This window comes from Mytilus californianus, unplaced genomic scaffold (assembly GCF_021869535.1).
Source record: "Mytilus californianus isolate M0D057914Y unplaced genomic scaffold, xbMytCali1.0.p SCAF_1, whole genome shotgun sequence".
NCBI classification, from domain to species: domain Eukaryota; kingdom Metazoa; phylum Mollusca; class Bivalvia; order Mytilida; family Mytilidae; genus Mytilus; species Mytilus californianus.
The window spans coordinates 111530004-111547841 of record NW_026262581.1 but is presented as its reverse complement, the minus strand read 5'-3'; the positions used below and the strand labels follow the sequence as shown (position 1 = coordinate 111547841).

Here is a 17838-nt window from a genome sequence, read left to right as displayed (position 1 = left end):
GTGTTTTTTGTGATGATTGTATTTCTTATTTCAGATGATATAATGGGGGGGGGGGGGGGGGGAGCAAATACAGTGGTGTCTGCAGTTTAATGTTTTTAAAAAAAACATAACCGCATCATCACTCATACATGTATTCAAAATTGTCCTATCATCAAAAGTCACACGAGAAATTAATAACAGATACATGTACATGTATTTTTGTGGTAAAATACTCATAATATTTTTTTTACTGTTTAACTTTCCTTTTCCACTTATGTATTATATGCTGTATCCTTGTCTAGTATAAGGAAAGTAATGAGTCAAATTAAATTTAATCGTGATATGTTTTTGTTTTTCATACTTAAATATAAAAAGGATGTAGGAAAATAATCCTATTAAAAATAATGTGTACACGGGTATACCTCAATTGCTTTGTAAACAAGATAATGTTGGAAATATATAAATGCATTATATTTCTTTCGTCAGGTATGTCTTAAATTGCAGTTAATTACCAACACGTACATATATGAGTAAAGGAGCACTATTGTACAATTTTCTGATTCATATGTATGAATGAAGTGTTAGTGCTATCAAATGGGGGATATATATTGTAAGACCTTAAATATATTTGAAATAACCTGTTCCAGATTTAAGGATGAATCTCAATAGTTGAACGGCTTGGACAGTCACCCAACTAGCGTCTACTAGAGCGTAAAGTATCAAAACCGTACCGATTTCCGTGATAACTATTTTGTAGTTTTATAGGGATGTTAGACCTTGACGGGGACGGACCCACATATTTAGCTTTAAGCCGTCTGTGTTTTACTGTACAGTCCTATGTCGATATATTTTACTTATATACGTCTGTTCTTTGTAACCTTTATCATCTGAACTTATACATGTACCCGTTAATCTAGAAATTAATTGAATTTAATTTGCAACTTTTATTCTTACATAATGTGTACCGTTAAACCCAATATGTTTTATGTTCTTAATTATAATGCGTTTATACTGAAATATTACAGTTGTTGTAATTGCTGGTGACGTTTGTTACTATAACAACGGATCACATTATGGGCAAATCATCATGTGTCCGGCATCTTGTTGTGGAACAGGCAAAAACCCATGTTGTATGTAAGTCTATATTATAGATTTTATCATGTTCAACCAGAATTCGATTGAATATGAAGGTTGCAGGTTCAGTAGAAACATCTTAAGTACAGGAATAAACAGACAAACAGGAGTAAAAAATCAAAATTGCACCAAATTTGCCGACACGTTAAAGCCTCTCCTGCTACACATGAATCACCTGTTATACGATTCCCAAGTTATGGAATTAGCTTACTTATGATAAACGGTTGTGTCATAATAAACCAATCAACAGTAATAAAGTTACAGACATCTAATCAACTATTATTCAGAATAGTATAACAAAATTACATTGCCAAGGTCAGTCATTTGCGATCATGAGTTATTTAAATATAATGTTTTTTTTTAGAAAAAAACTCCCCATTTATTTAAATAACAAAAGTTTTCAATAAACACAAACTAAAAAGATATCTAAAGAGCTACGGAATCTTTCGTTTTCATCCTCAATGCACTTTTACGTTAATGCATATCGTTCCAAAAATGAAAATCCTCAAAGTCACAGTAATTCTCAGAAACCCACTTCTAATGATCCGAAGATATTTTGTCAAAGTAGACTCAAGTAAGAGGACGTAATGCATCATACGGAAAACAAAACAAGAAAGTATGTGATATGGAATGCCATACTGAAACACAATCTCTTCGCTCTCGAAAATAGAAAAAAGTAACAAAACCAGAAATCGATCAATTTATATCAAATACAAAAAAGTACATCAATTGTACAATAAAAATATGCCAAAAAAAGAAGAAACAGTATTTGGTAAAAAAAAATCTTCACTATTAAAATGTTAGGTACATTTTTGTTCATTCAGTTCATACACCAGGACTTACAAAACATGAATCTTACTATAATAGTTACTAGTAATTCGTTGTGTTTTCAGTGAATCTTACTCCAGACTGCCATATGTCGTAGGAGCTATAGTGTCTGTAGCATTGTTGTTGGTTTGTTTGCTATAGTTACTAGTAATTTGTTGTGTTTTCAGTGAATCTTACTCCAGACTGCCATATGTCGTAGGAGCTATAGTGTCTGTAGCATTGTTGTTGGTTTGTTTGCTATAGTTACTAGTAATTTGTTGTGTTTTCAGTGAATCTTACTCCAGACTGCCATATGTCGTAGGAGCTATAGTGTCTGTAGCATTGTTGTTGGTTTGTTTGCTATAGTTACTAGTAATTTGTTGTGTTTTCAGTGAATCTTACTCCAGACTGCCATATGTCGTAGGAGCTATAGTGTCTGTAGCATTGTTGTTGGTTTGTTTGCTATAGTTACTAGTAATTTGTTGTGTTTTCAGTGAATCTTACTCCAGACTGCCATATGTCGTAGGAGCTATAGTGTCTGTAGCATTGTTGTTGGTTTGTTTGCTATAGTTACTAGTAATTTGTTGTGTTTTCAGTGAATCTTACTCCAGACTGCCATATGTCGTAGGAGCTATAGTGTCTGTAGCATTGTTGTTGGTTTGTTTGCTATAGTTACTAGTAATTTGTTGTGTTTTCAGTGAATCTTACTCCAGACTGCCATATGTCGTAGGAGCTATAGTGTCTGTAGCATTGTTGTTGGTTTGTTTGCTATAGTTACTAGTAATTTGTTGTGTTTTCAGTGAATCTTACTCCAGACTGCCATATGTCGTAGGAGCTATAGTGTCTGTAGCATTGTTGTTGGTTTGTTTGCTATAGTTACTAGTAATTTGTTGTGTTTTCAGTGAATCTTACTCCAGACTGCCATATGTCGTAGGAGCTATAGTGTCTGTAGCATTGTTGTTGGTTTGTTTGCTATAGTTACTAGTAATTTGTTGTGTTTTCAGTGAATCTTACTCCAGACTGCCATATGTCGTAGGAGCTATAGTGTCTGTAGCATTGTTGTTGGTTTGTTTGCTATAGTTACTAGTAATTTGTTGTGTTTTCAGTGAATCTTACTCCAGACTGCCATATGTCGTAGGAGCTATAGTGTCTGTAGCATTGTTGTTGGTTTGTTTGCTATAGTTACTAGTAATTTGTTGTGTTTTCAGTGAATCTTACTCCAGACTGCCATATGTCGTAGGAGCTATAGTGTCTGTAGCATTGTTGTTGGTTTGTTTGCTATAGTTACTAGTAATTTGTTGTGTTTTCAGTGAATCTTACTCCAGACTGCCATATGTCGTAGGAGCTATAGTGTCTGTAGCATTGTTGTTGGTTTGTTGGCTATAGTTACTAATAATTTGTTGTGTTTTCAGTGAATCTTACTCCAGACTGCCATATGTCGTAGGAGCTATAGTGTCTGTAGCATTGTTGTTGGTTTGTTTGATCGTTTGTTGTGTTTATAGAGCACATACAACAGCATACACAAAACCTCTACTCTTACCTCAGGAAAATCAAGAACAACATTTATGTGAGTATAAATGATTAAAACAAATCTTGAAATCCATTAGAGGAGTATATATGTACCCCTATAAGGTTTAGTTATACTAAATATATTAGTATTTCTTCCTATTTTAATCTATCACACAATGTCGTAAAAATACTTACACAAATAAAAAATTTTTGTTTACCTAAACAAACCTACAGCATATACTAGATTTACTAGAAACGAAAGTTGAGTCATTTAAAAAACGCGATTAAAAAAAAATTACTGGTATGTGTAAATTTTTGACCAAATGGAAAAACATATATATAAATTATTTTTTAAAATAGTGCATTGTTATAATACATTAACAAAATGTTAATTTTCGGGAGGGATTCGATTAAAAGAGGTATATACAGTGTAATTGGAAAGTCATGAAAATATATTCTTCATTCGACTATTTACATTTCGTATTTCTTGATGAATATGCATTGTGGCACCGTTAAAGTCCACAATTCCTCTAAAGTCCACAACACCGCTAAAGTCCACAACAATTTTCCGCTAAAGTCCACAACGCCGTTAAAGTCCACAAAATTTCCGCTAAAGTCCACAAAATTACCTCCGCTAAAGTCCACAAAAAAACACCGTTAAAGTCCATGATAACAAGTTCCGCTAAAGTCCACAAAAAAGCACTGTTAAAGTCCACACATTTTTTTTTTATTATCAAAAGATCAATTCGCTTTTTTTTACTCCCGATAGTATATATAGATCTAATAAAAAGCATGGACTTTTGTTCTTGGAAAGTATTTCTTATCAGCTTGAATTATATTTTTGATAAATGAAAAGATTATAGTATCTGCTTTTGATCCCCATAAATTTGATCTTTGTATTGCGATTTTCTATCAATCAAACAGACAACATTTCTGAAAAGTTATCTAGCTATGGTGCTCTTTTTATTCTTTAGTAAACATTTGTTCATCCACAAGAAACTCCAACATAGCGTTCTCTTTATGTATATGCTGGAGACACTGACATGATTTGGAGCCTATATTTGACATTTAAATTTCCTTTGCAAATATCTATAAAACATAAGAATGATTTCCATTCAGTGTCTGTTAGGCTCCACAGCAGCCAAAACGGTCCGTAAATCTCAAAAATAGACTTTGAACCATAATATTCTTGTATGAAATCAAAATAATGATAAAGAATTCCACACATTCATGCATTTTGTGGTGCTCAGCAGATTTTCATCACTCATTGGTTTGCATGTTCGTTTTGTTTTCAAAAAGGAAAATGTATTTGTTTCAGAATGAAAGATGAATTGAATAAATTATACGCGGATGCGTATTATTACCCATGATCATCATGATCGAGTACAAGTATAAACATTTTTATTTCAACAGTGCTACATGTATATATGTTCCAGACAATATGAGTATTTGGACCGTACGGTCTGGACCGTATAAGTATACTCGAACGTATGCTCGTACCGTATGAGTATACTCGTACGGTCTAGTACGAGCTCGACCATACATGTGCATTTGTCAAATTTACCCCAAGAGTCAAAAAATGAAATTAAAACGTTAACTAAATACAAAAGTGACGCTTCATTGTAACTTTATGAGCTAATCCCCTGTATTAAGTATGAAATTGAGTTCAAATGCTCATTGAAATTGAAGTTATTGGAAGTTCATACATGTATATTTTGGAAGATAAGTTTTAGAGCATTTAGGAACGTTACTTCAAAAACCGTCAAGCCAGTAAAATTTAATGGTCAGAAGGATTTGTGACCTACAATATGTTGTTATATATATCATGAAAATTTACGTTTTTTTCATAAAAAATATTTAGGGACTATTTCATGTAAGATTTTAATCAAAATTGGTACCAATAGAAGCAGAACTCTCATATGTTTATTTGTTTATTTGGTAATATATTTATTTTGAAGCGTTAATTATCAATTTCTGATGATATAACACAAAGTTTACATTTTTCTAAAATTTTGATTTGCATCTGGAGAAAAACAAAAATAACTGAAGAAAATTATGACCAAATAAACAAATAAAATTATATATTCAGACAATTCTGCGTCTTTCAACAAATGATTTGTGAAAATCCAACTGTAAATGCCGTCAAATGTTTTGGAATTTTTTTTTATTTGATTTTTACATTCACTTGCCGATTTATTTGTGTGATGAGAAATCCAGAACTAATAAAAATATATGTATATGAGCATTGGAGGGTGTGGATATAGGATAAAGGCAATAGGAAAGTTCATCTTGCATTGAGCCCGAACACCAACAATTGTGGAACTATCTTATAGGCATAATGATTGATAAAATATACGTCACATTAAAGTTCACGGTATCGCTTTCAGAGTTAATTTCCTTTCTTTATTCTCTTTTTTAAGATACTTTTTTTGGTATTTTTAAAAGGCTAAATGGAAGACTAGTATGAAATTTTGAGCTGAAACTTTTACGAATTATATACTATCAAGGAATGTTTCTGTTCTCATCAATACAATTTTATTGGTTACTGCAGAACAGATTTAGCGTTTTGTGAGTTTATACATATTAATGTTTGACTAAGTTTGCATGTGATTAAAACACTTTACTAAGTTAAACAACTAGTGTGTGTATATTTTTGTATGCCCCATTTATGGGCATTATGTTTTCTGGTATGTGCGTCCGTTCGTTCGTTCGTCCGTCCGTCTGTCCGTTCGTCCGTCCGTCCGTCGGTCCCGCTTCAGGTTAAAGTTTTTGGTAGAGGTAGTTTTTGATGAAGTTGAAGTCCAATCAACTTGAAACTTAGTACACATGTTCCCTATGATATGATCTTTCTAATTGTAATGCCAAATTATAGTGTGTATCCCATTTTCACGTTCCACTGAACATAGAAATTGATAGTGCGGATGGGGCATCCGTGTTCTATGGACACATTCTTGTTTTTTTGTTATAGTTATTCACCAAGCAAGTCGGTATATATGATTTATTCTGCACGGCTCGGGTGACCCTAATTAACCAGAACGACGTAGGAGTTCGGGTTAAAGGGTCATCCCGAGCCGTGCAGATTAAACCATATACACCGATTTGATTGGCGACTAACTGTTTTAACACATTACGTCATCAATTTACGTGAACATTTTGGAAATATGCGGACGATATTCCGCAATCCACGGCTCCTAGGAAAGTTTCTTGTAGGGCAAAGAAAGGGGGAAATACGCTGTAATGCAGTTTAAGGTTGGTAAGTATTAAATGATTAACATTTTTTTATATTTAGGCTTTTTCCTAAATTGTTACATTTTTTGGTGAATTGCAGTTTGATGTAAGATTGTTTTTCATCGTTTCTGTTAAATTTATTCACACTTTTTATATAAATTAGTGACGATTTAAAAATTGACATATTGTGTAAACACCTTTTTTTTTTTTTTTTTAAACTATACTACATGTTGCCCTTTAGTAGTCATTAGTTTGTTTTTGTCGTTTGATTTCTGTCTTATTGACGTATAACCTACATCTCCTCAGTTTTAGTTCAGTTTGCTACATACCTTTTAAATCGGTGTATGAAAAATCATAACTGAACGGGTTATTGGGTGTAGATTAATTGCCTTTCTTTCCCTCAATAATATGCGTAGAAGAAGATGAACTGAGGAGAAATGTACCTTAATTCAAAATATTAAGTAAACAGAAAAAAATGTTTCATTTTTCAATCTTTGACTTCCCCTCCCCCCTTTATTTTGTGTCTACTGAATTCATTTTTGAAGACATGTCGCATCTTTACAATGGATCTGCAGCTTATTCCCCCTCCCCCGCTGTTTTGGTACAAAATTAAAAATGATCCTCATTAAATTCGATCGCAAAATAGTCACTAAAAAGGTATACATATCTAAATAGTCGTAATACATTCATTCCATGGAACACAAAACTATCAGAGTTTATTTAATTTGATATTCTAAAATACACATTTTTTTTGGCAGAAATTACAAAATATAATTATTAAGTAAACTGTTTGACTGTGAAACACCCATTTAAGATTAACAATGTACACAAAATATTATAAAATAGATATTTTTTTTAATTTTATGGAATCAAGTTCCATCCCTTTCAAAATCCAGGGTCCGCCTTAGCTGTGCATTATCCAGATTATAGTACAGTAAGAACAAAGAGATTTTACCCATGTCATGTGTTAACGATAAATAGTACACAGAACACAGTACGGAATAAGTAAATAGTCATTATGAAATATAAGGAGATGTGGTATGATTGCCAATGGGACAACTCTTCACCAAAGTTCAAATGAAGTGAGTGTAAGGAATTAGACAACAAAATGTTGTCTTAGATAAAAAAGTGCAGAACAATAAAGAAGTAGTTAATAAGGATTGGAGTCGAACCCCCTTGCTTCGAGCGGGGTTCATCGAATTTACAACCTCGGTGTTGACATCCTAGTGATTACTGTAGATATAATACTTCTTAGATCGATCGGCAAACCAGGCCTCGGAAATTATTTAACTGATAGAAAAATATGTGGTAAGATTGCCGATGAGATTATTCTCTACCAGAGAATTTAACAACCATTATAGATCACCGTACGGCCCTCAATAATGAGCACAAACGATACCTCACGGTAAGCTTTAAAAGGCCCGAAATAAACGAAAAAAAGGTTAAACAATTCAAACGAAAAAAGTAACGGCCTGATTTTTTTCCATAACAATAAACGGGAAAATAATATGATATACAGCAACAAACGACAGCCAACGAGTTACGGGTCCATAACTTGGGACAGGCACATACAGAATGTGGCGAAGTTAAACACTTTGCTGGCGCCAAACCCTTCCCTAACCTGGAACAGTGATGAAACAGTACAGCACATACACTTTTGTGCGAAATTTTGTGTAAATTCGTTTTAGGTCAAAAACTAATCAATATTCTATTATTTTAACTGATATTAATGTTATACAAGTATGATGCAAGTCATATTTAAATTTCCAATTTGGTTTCCGGAAGAGTGGTGTAAAAATGTATTACATTTATTGTTGAGTTGCTGTCTCATTGAAATGTACTCAAATCAGGTTTTATTGTGACATTTTGGTAGACACCCATTCAACGCATCGATATCCTATACTAATCGATAAAAATATAATTTATTGCATGATAGAATTTTTTTTTTTATTTAGAATTTATCATACTGGCTTCATTTTTCCGTTCTGAAAATCATAACACATTATTTTTCGTTGTTTTGTATAACCAACACCGAAATTAGTAACGTTTTAAACGTTGGCTAAAAGTTTTGTGACAGGAGACCTTTGGGGATTCATATACTTAGTATTTTTTTTTTTTTTATAATCATAATCAAGATTGTTGTCCGAATGAATGCCGTTCAAATGTTATAGATTAGGAGGCACGTTTGCTTTGTACATTAGTTACGTCAAAAAGTGATTATATGCAAAGAATAAGAAAAAAACACCAGTACTTGAAGAATGCAGTAATAATGTAATAAGTTAATAACTAACGAATTTACGAACTTTTTAGAAATGATGTCCAAATTGGCCATCATCATCTGATCATAATACAAAGATCAAAATTAATGGAACAAAATCATCTACAGATACTGTACTTTTCTCATTTATCAAACTGATAAACAAATAACTACCGAGAAGAAAGGCCCATGCTTTGTATTGTACTAACGGGATAAAAAAAAAAACGAATTGATGTTTTTAATAATAAAAAAAAATGTGTGGACTTTAACGGTGCATTTTTGTGGACTTTAGCGGAACTTGTTATTGTGGACTTTAACGGCGTTTTCTTGTGGACTTTAGCGGAGGTCATTTTGTGGACTTTAGCGGAAAGTTTGTGGACTTTAGCGGCGTTGTGGACTTTAGCGGAAATTTGTTGTGGACTTTAGCGGTGTAGTGGACTTTAGAGGAATTATGGACTTTAACGGTGCCACAATGCATGGTTCAAATATTAAAGATATAATTGACAATGATGTTTGAAATAGAGAAATTAAAAAATGAAATTTTCAGTACTTTAAACATAATTCCACGTTTTGACCACAAATCGCATGACTGTTTCATACTCTAATGTATAATTTATAAAATGTCGGGGATTACTCGTTGTTTTCCTCGTGCAGTTAACAAATGCTTTAATAGGTTTTGCTATCAATGTAATGGGCGCATTGCATTTGCGCCAATTTTTACAAAATCCAATCTTTCATTTGCGCCACAAGGTTATATTTCATTTGCGCCAAAAGATAAAAACTACATTTGCGCCACATTACAGGAAAATATAACGGAAAAGTTTAGAATATTCATTGCTACATCGTGCATAAGAATGTTTTTTAAGAGTCTAAGTAAGTTCGAACTCATTTTTTAATATAAAACTGAGAGTCACTTAGGTTCAAAATTATATAGTGTTGAGTTGCAAGATGAACATTGTCAATTTTGAGTCTTCTCAGAATTGGATTGTTTCATATTTTTCATGTCGGGGCCGTCTATAGCCGACTATACGGTATGGGTTTTCTCATTGTTGAAGACCGTACAGTTGCCTATAATTGCTGTCATCCACTTCATTTGAACTTTGGTGGATAGATGTCATACCACATCTCCTTATTTTTATATAGAGGAAATAAGTCTGTAATTTTTTATGACATATATAGGTTATCCAGTGTACACGAGTACATCCGAGCCTTTGCTTACAAGTCTTGTGTCAGAACAAACTTTTGGTTTTACTCCAGTGTATTGCTTTCATTTAGGTTTTATGATCTCGTTAATTTATAACAGAACTGTGTTTTAACATTATTATGAAAAGTCTCTTATTTAAAACGTGTATAGTGCTTTCATTGTGGTTACGATGACTAATTTTGGAGGAATATGCTTTATAATGCAATCAAAAACTGTGTTTTGAAGTTAATATTAAAAGACTATTTTTTTGTACTATTTACCTGTATTTACCTGTATTATTGACGCAAATGAAATGTTTTATTTTGGCGCAAATGAAATATGGTTTGTGGCGCAAATGAAAGATTGTTTTGGCGCAAAAGCAAAGCACCGCAATGTAATATGCATCTGTATAGCGGATATATCTGCATATACATGTCACAATTAAAGTAATGAACGAAATAGCTTTGTGTTGAGATTTAAATACAATGTATGTACAATTGACATTTTATAACTAAATATTGATATACTATTGGCACAACTGGTTACAAACAATATATTGCAACCTTCTTACTGCATGATGTGCAAATTCATACGAAAGATATAAACAAACTGAAAGATACAGAACTTCCAACGTTGTGTGTGCTTTTCTGACCTTCGTATGGAAACGAAAGCGCCAATCGTAAGGAATGTCAAAGATGTGTGAATACATGTAGAGTAGTAGTCCGAGACCAAAGTGGCCTTTTAAACCTTAAAATTTATTGTCAACTTAGCTTAAGGCAGTTGCAGCATTACGTTTTGGTAAAAATTATTAGAAAAATTGTCATGCAATGCAATATGATAATGACCTTTGATTAACAATCGACTACTGGGAATATTATATTTTGGAGTGCTACAAATCGATATAAGCCCATCAGAAGTCACCAAATTGTAATATATGAAATTGAAACGAAATCCAAATTGTTGTGTTCATGGTGCTTCTTCACCAGGAACGCTCAAAAGTAGGGCAGACAAATTGAATAAATACATGGGGAGTTGGTCAACCAAGAGAAGTCTTGAAGTAAATTTTAATATTTTGTTTTGCTTTGCTTGAAGTTGAAAGAACTTAAGTTGTTTCATCATTTTATTCTATTAGTATGTGATATATGTTAAAGGGACATATTTTGACATAATATTACTTTATTTACGAGGTTAGTAAAAGAGGGCAGAAGATACCAAAAAGAATATTTAAACACATAAGTCGAAGACAAACAGACATCGCCATGGCAAAAAACAAAAGACAAACAGACATCGCCATGGCAAAAAAAAGAACAGAAAGACAAATAACAGTCTTCCAATCACAACACACAAAACTGAAGACTGAGCTACACAAACCTCACAAAGAACGTTGGGTGGTCTCATGTGTTCCGGAAGTGTAAGCAGATCCTGCTCCATATTTTACAACCGTCACGTTATTATCAAAAACTACGTTGATAAGTTATATAAAGATTAGGCATCACGCAATAGCGGATTGGCAATTGATTCATATCCAATCGCAAGACAACCATCGTTATCATTGGTCATGAAACGCTGTTCTTAACAACGGATAGACAAGAATGTCATCGGTATAAACAACACAAACATGCAACAATTTAAAAACAAAGAACAACACATAAAACTATAACAAGAACAACACGAAAACCATCAAATCATTTGGTGGTGGTCTCGGGTGCTCTGGAAGGGTAAGCAAATCCTCCTTCAACGTGTGGCTTCCGTCGTGTTGCTCATGTAAGTAAAACTTTGGTGATAAATTTCAAAAATATTCTCACTTTTATTATCTTTTTTAATTGACAGTGGAACTGCGACAGGCAAGTAAAGAGTACCATATTGTTGTATTCAGTGGGAAACGGAATACAAAACTTGAACTGCCACCTCGTTACAGCGATATATATCCTCAATCAGAGTTGTCAACAAACACGTCAGCTGATAGTGCTAGTATAAGGAGGAATGACTCAACGAGAAGTTCATCCCTTTATGGATCATTATTTCGGAACAGTAATATGAGAAATGCTTTTAGACGTGGACAAGTCAAAGAACCTGCCTCATTCGAAAGAAACCTATCTGTAAAATCAACTCAGAAATATATCGCATCTGATGTTAAAGTATCAGACGATAAACCTTTGACATCTGATAACACTTCCAACCAAACGAGGAGACATAGCACGACACATGCAAACAATCATCCCGATCGATCTAGTTTAATGTCTTCAATTGCTGCTTCACTTCCTTCTCTGTTTAAACCTACAAAAATGTAAATTTATCATAATATGGAAATAAGCATGTTTATCATTGGGGAATTTCGTTAACTCATCTCTTTTTTATGCCAAATTGAGCTGTTGACATAACTTGTCGTCCATCGTCATTTTTATGCACTCGGCCCTCATTGACTGAGACATGATTATCCATATGGGTCAGTCCTTCAGTCATTCTGAAATCCAATAATTAAATATAACACTGACAAAACTGAATACATTTTAGGAAGAAACGTCGAACTAATGATTTATCCCTCTTGATTAAAAAAATAAGGATATTTGGTACATGTATGAATAAATAAGAATAAAAGGAGGAAGTTAGAGCAGGGTATAAATTTACTACCGATGTTTATGTCCAAATTCTTAAATTTTTGAAGGTATAAGAAAATCTTTCCTGGTGGAAACTGACTGGTTAACATCAAATCTACCCACCTCTCGTATTTTTTCGGGCACGGTCATTAGAAGAGAACAAAGATACGAAGGGGAAGTAAAAAAGATAAGTAGTTGAAAAATCGATAATACAATACCAAAAATAAAACGACGAAAAACACTACACAGAAAACTAAAGACTGAGCAACACGAACTTCTACCAAAATCGGGAAAAATGGTAAGCAGATCCTGTTACATTAGTGGCACACATTATGATGCTCATGACAAGTAAAAGGTCGGTGGTAAGTCGCATTCGGCGATGTCATAATAGAAGAAAAGAGTATTGGATTGTGACTACAACAAAAGGAATATATCTTTATGCGACACAGATATTCCATAACGGTCAACCAAATTATGATGGCGTCCGTAAAACTTAATTAGTAATGAACATAAGGTCATAAAGAATGTATTCTTCTAATGTTTCATTCTCGTTGAAATTTCGTTCGGGAATTATTTCCAAAACATGTGATACAAGTGGAAAATATTAATGAATTTGAAAAAAAATATTATAATCAAACTAAACTCTGTGAAAAATTGTGTACTTACAATAAGCAGTTTTTGAGTAATAAAATTTTCAAATTTTATAATCAACCCGGTCAGTGTCATCAGCCAAAATGATGAGAAAATGTATGAGGGGTACAAAAAAAATGATTTTACAAAAATTTGAACATCCCATATCAATTTTTTTTCTCAAAATTCTTAGATATGTATTTTTTCAATTATTTATAATTTAGAAGTTGAAATAATATGACACGAAAAAGCAACAAAATTTTATAATACTAAAATTAACACCAACAATAGTTTTTTTTAAAGTTAAATTTATTCAGATTGGTCCACTTCATCTTAATTGAAAGTATGAAAAAAAAAAAATTTTGAAACTGATTTTTTCATGATAGCCCAAAAATGGGTAAAAATTGATGAAACATGGGAGAATCATTAAAAATGGGGTACTTTCAAATGGCCGTAGCTAAAATAAAAAGTGCACCACCATATGATTTTTTCTTCATTAATTGTTTTCTTACAGTCATATAAACCCCAAAAATTAGGTTAAAAAAAAGTTTAATTCTAGATAGTTTTGGCTCCTCAGAGGTGTACATCATTCAGGGTAAAACTGCAAAGTTGGCTTTTGTCTACCATAAGGATCAGATATTTTTATATATTTGGTCACTGAAATTTATATGATTTCTTATTTCTCTCTGATTCAATGGAAACCTACGTTAGACACAATTATTCTAAGTTTATTCTGTTTTCAATAATTTTCCTGGTCAACCAATCGAAATGTCCAGAAACACTTTACAAAATTTGTTTTTACAATAATCGATCTCACTGCTTTAAACCAGTTTATGTTGCAAACATTATCTTCGTGTGGTTCCCTTCTACAGAATTAATATAAAAATATCGAAGGTGATCATCATTGAAGATCTGGGAGTGCGCATTGAAAATCTCTGAAGCTAAACTTATCCTAAATGTTTCCATTTGTGTGTAATAATTATATTTGTGAAAAACATTATGTAACCGACCTGCTTTTAAATACAAGATACTAATCAATATTATAACCTTTGTTTAGCATGGTGACATGGCGACAGAATTAAACAAATCAAAAATAGTCAAACACCCCCAATATATCGATCCTTATGAGTGCAAAACAGAAGTATAGACCATAAAACACAACTGTAATCACAACAACTGATAGATGGTGATCAAAATAATAACAATAATAACAAAAATATTAATAAATAATATCAACATAACTTTGAATCGTAGGCTGATAATGCCTCCTAACAATTTAATAATTACTGTTGCACTTCCCAGTCGATTTTCTAAATAAACGCTTTAAGAAAAACACAGCTTACAGTAATACAACACAAAATCCATATGAAGAGAACAAAAACAAAAAAGCAAACAAATGATATTCATACCAAACTTTATAATCGTTATCTCCTTTAGATCTTTGTGCTAGGTATAGATTATCTGGTTGTCTACACATTGATTTGGCGAGTGAGCGCAGCAAACGAGCAAAACATTTCACGTTGTGTCGAGCTGCTGATATTATAAGATATCTATAAGTAGAAAACCCGATAATTTGTTCATCGTTCTGTTACTGGTCTTTTCCTCACCCTTAGACAGTTTTACGCTTGAAGAAAGAAAGCTTGATAACGTCTCCTCACACATTGTGACGTCGCTGATAATGTCTGCTCAAGTCTCAAAGCCGTGATACGAGAATTATAGAATGACTAATCGAAGAATTCAAATAAAGAAAAATATTCAACGAACAACACATAAATTCACGATTGCGCGTAGCGCATGAGTTAATTATCAGTGTTGTTCGGTCACGAGTTGAATATTTTTCGATATTTGAATTCTTTGATTAGTTATTCTTTTTATTACATTGGCAAATGGCTTTTTTTAATGAAATTAATGTAGAAAATGAGAGGAACTATATCTTTTTTCTACGCATTCACAATTTGTTTTGATCCGACGTTATCGACGTCTTGACAACGCCTATTGTTGTATGACGGCAGAGAGTGAAATAACCACGTTTATTTCACATGTGAAATTATCGGTTTTTATTTGACTGGAAAATCAATGTAATTCAATGCTACCAATGTAATAAATAAAATTACTTATCAGAGTCTTCATGTCAAAATGTATGACAAATGGGTATTTTCTTCATTATTGTGGTTAGTATTTTGTAAGTGGTAGTTGACAAAAATTAATAAAATTATAAACAAACGTCACAAATTCATACATTTGTATTATAAGCAATCCAAATTGGACTTACCTCTATTGATATTAATTAAGAACGGGTTTTCAATCAATCCATACTGTACGTGGACAAGACAGAAACCACCTCCCTTCCAAATGCGGAATTTAAAGACATATTTTCTGATCACTGTAATAAAAGGAAACTTCAAATCCCTCTTTCCGCACTTGATCAAATATAGTAAACGTTGTCAGCTATACACTCGCTAAAAAATGAAATATTTATCATTTTCAACTTTTTGGCGTGCAAGTATCAATATTTTGCAAAAAACATACCTCAGCTATAGTAAAGACTGTCTCTTTGCATACTCTTTGGAAATGAAAAAAAGGATAAAAATAGAGTTCAAATTTTTAATGTCCCTTTCTACAAAGGGCTCTCAATTGTGTATCTACAAAAAAGTAAACCTTATGTTTATAGCGGTTTAATAGTACATAGTTAGATATCTCTTGCTATGTAATCTAATTGATGCACAACTTCAGAATCGAATGGGATTATTTTGATGAAAAAAAGCCTTAATTAATCAATAACTTTCTTGGCAAACGAAGGGAGTTTTTTCTCTCCGTGTAATTCGTTTATAAAAATCGCAAAAGAAAGATTGAATAATACGTTGATTAAAATGCTGATAAATATTGCAATTAGTATCATTATTGATGTCTGATGTGTGACTGCATAGTCATTCGTTTAGCCTGTTATTGCACTGCAAACAAATAATCCAAAGCAATATACAACTTAAATAGCAGATTTGCTCCATTATTGCTATGAATTATTATAACAGTTAATGGATAAACTCAGTAAATCCGTTTAATTCTATTTACAGTCATATGATCCTTCAAATTAGAAAAAAAAGATGAACACGTTTTGTATAACTGTATCGCTAATTTTTACTAAAAATACATGTGAACATAGACGTTCTTTTAAAGGAAAATCCTTTATTTTATCCAAATCTTCAGGAAAGGAACTGCTTTTGAATTATTGTCTTCCCTTACTCTAAATCGCCGCCAGGTTTTCCGTATGCAAGATACCTCTCGTAAGAAATTCAACGATCTATGTAACTTTGTTCTCAGATGAACAGTTGTCTCATTGGCAAACATGCCACATTTTTATTACAAAAAACAACAAAAAACAACAACAACAAAAACATTAAAATGTGGCTACCTGAATTCACTCTATCAGAGAGAATATTGTTGTGAGTGGTGGTCTTCACTCACGTCTTACTTTGGGTATTTTGTCCTTTTAAAGAATTGTGAGTTGACGGCAGATAATCGGTCCTTGGTAGTTTGTAACAATTCGAATTCGAAATATTTCTAGAAACTTCTAGATATAGAGCTTGAAATATGGGTTAGACACCTGTTGATCTAGAGCTTGACATATGGTTTAGACACCTGTTGATCTAGAGCTTGGCAAATGGTTTAGACACCTGTTGATCCAGAGCTTGGCAAATGGTTTAGACACCTGTTGATCTAGAGCTTGGCATATGGTTTAGACACCTGTTGATCTAGAGCTTGGCACATGGTTTAGATACCTGTTGATCCAGAGCTTGGCAAATGGTTTAGACACCTGTTGATCTATAGCTTGGCATATGGTTTAGACACCTGTTGATCTAGAGCTTGGCATATGGTTTAGACACCTGTTGATCTAGAGCTTAGCATATGGTTTAGACACCTGTTGATCTAGAGCTTGGCATATGGTTTAGACACCTGTTGATCTAGAGCTTGGCAAATGGTTTAGATACCTGTTGATCCAGAGCTTGGCAAATGGTTTAGACACCTGTTGATCTAGAGCTTGGCATATGGTTTAGACACCTGTTGATCTAGAGCTTGGCATATGGTTTAGACACCTGTTGATCTAGAGCTTGGCATATGGTTTAGACACCTGTTGATCTAGAGCTTGGCATATGATTTAGACTCCTGTTGATCTAGAGCATGACATATGGTTTAGACACCTGTTGATCTAGAGCTTAACATATGGTTTAGACACCTGTTGATCTAGAGCTTGGCATATGGTTTTGACACGTGGGGATTCAGAGCTTGACATATGGTTTAGACACCTGTTGATCTAGAGCTTGGCAAATGGTTAAGACACGTGGGGATTCAGAGCTTGACATATGGTTTAGACACCTGTTGATCTAGAGCTTGGCAAATGGTTTGGACACGTGGGGATTCAGAGCTTGACATATGGTTTAGACACCTGTTGATCTAGAGCTTGGCAAATGGTTTAGACACCTGTTGATCCAGAGCTTGGCAAATGGTTTAGACACCTG

At 33.2% G+C, this 17838-nt stretch overlaps 1 protein-coding gene across 1 annotated transcript; it reads left to right on the top strand.

Moving 5' to 3' along the window:
- The first annotated feature begins 355 nt into the window (after window positions 1–355).
- On the top strand, window positions 356–13482 carry LOC127730786 (uncharacterized). The gene is made up of 4 exons (XM_052239363.1): window positions 356–465; window positions 1005–1113; window positions 3333–3487; window positions 11928–13482. Exons 1-4 carry the CDS (start codon window positions 384–386, stop codon window positions 12386–12388), a joined length of 807 nt encoding a protein of 268 aa, XP_052095323.1. The 5' UTR covers window positions 356–383; the 3' UTR covers window positions 12389–13482.
- The last annotated feature ends 4356 nt before the right edge of the window (window positions 13483–17838 follow it).

Bases quoted from the DNA above. Each gene is read 5' to 3' on its own strand.
- LOC127730786 (XM_052239363.1), top strand. From the start codon at position 384: ATGTGTACACGGGTATACCTCAATTGCTTTGTAAACAAGATAATGTTG. The intron at 466-1,004 runs GTATGTCTTAAA...GAAATATTACAG, and splicing joins CATTATATTTCTTTCGTCAG to TTGTTGTAATTGCTGGTGAC. The intron at 1,114-3,332 runs GTAAGTCTATAT...TTGTGTTTTCAG, and splicing joins GGCAAAAACCCATGTTGTAT to TGAATCTTACTCCAGACTGC.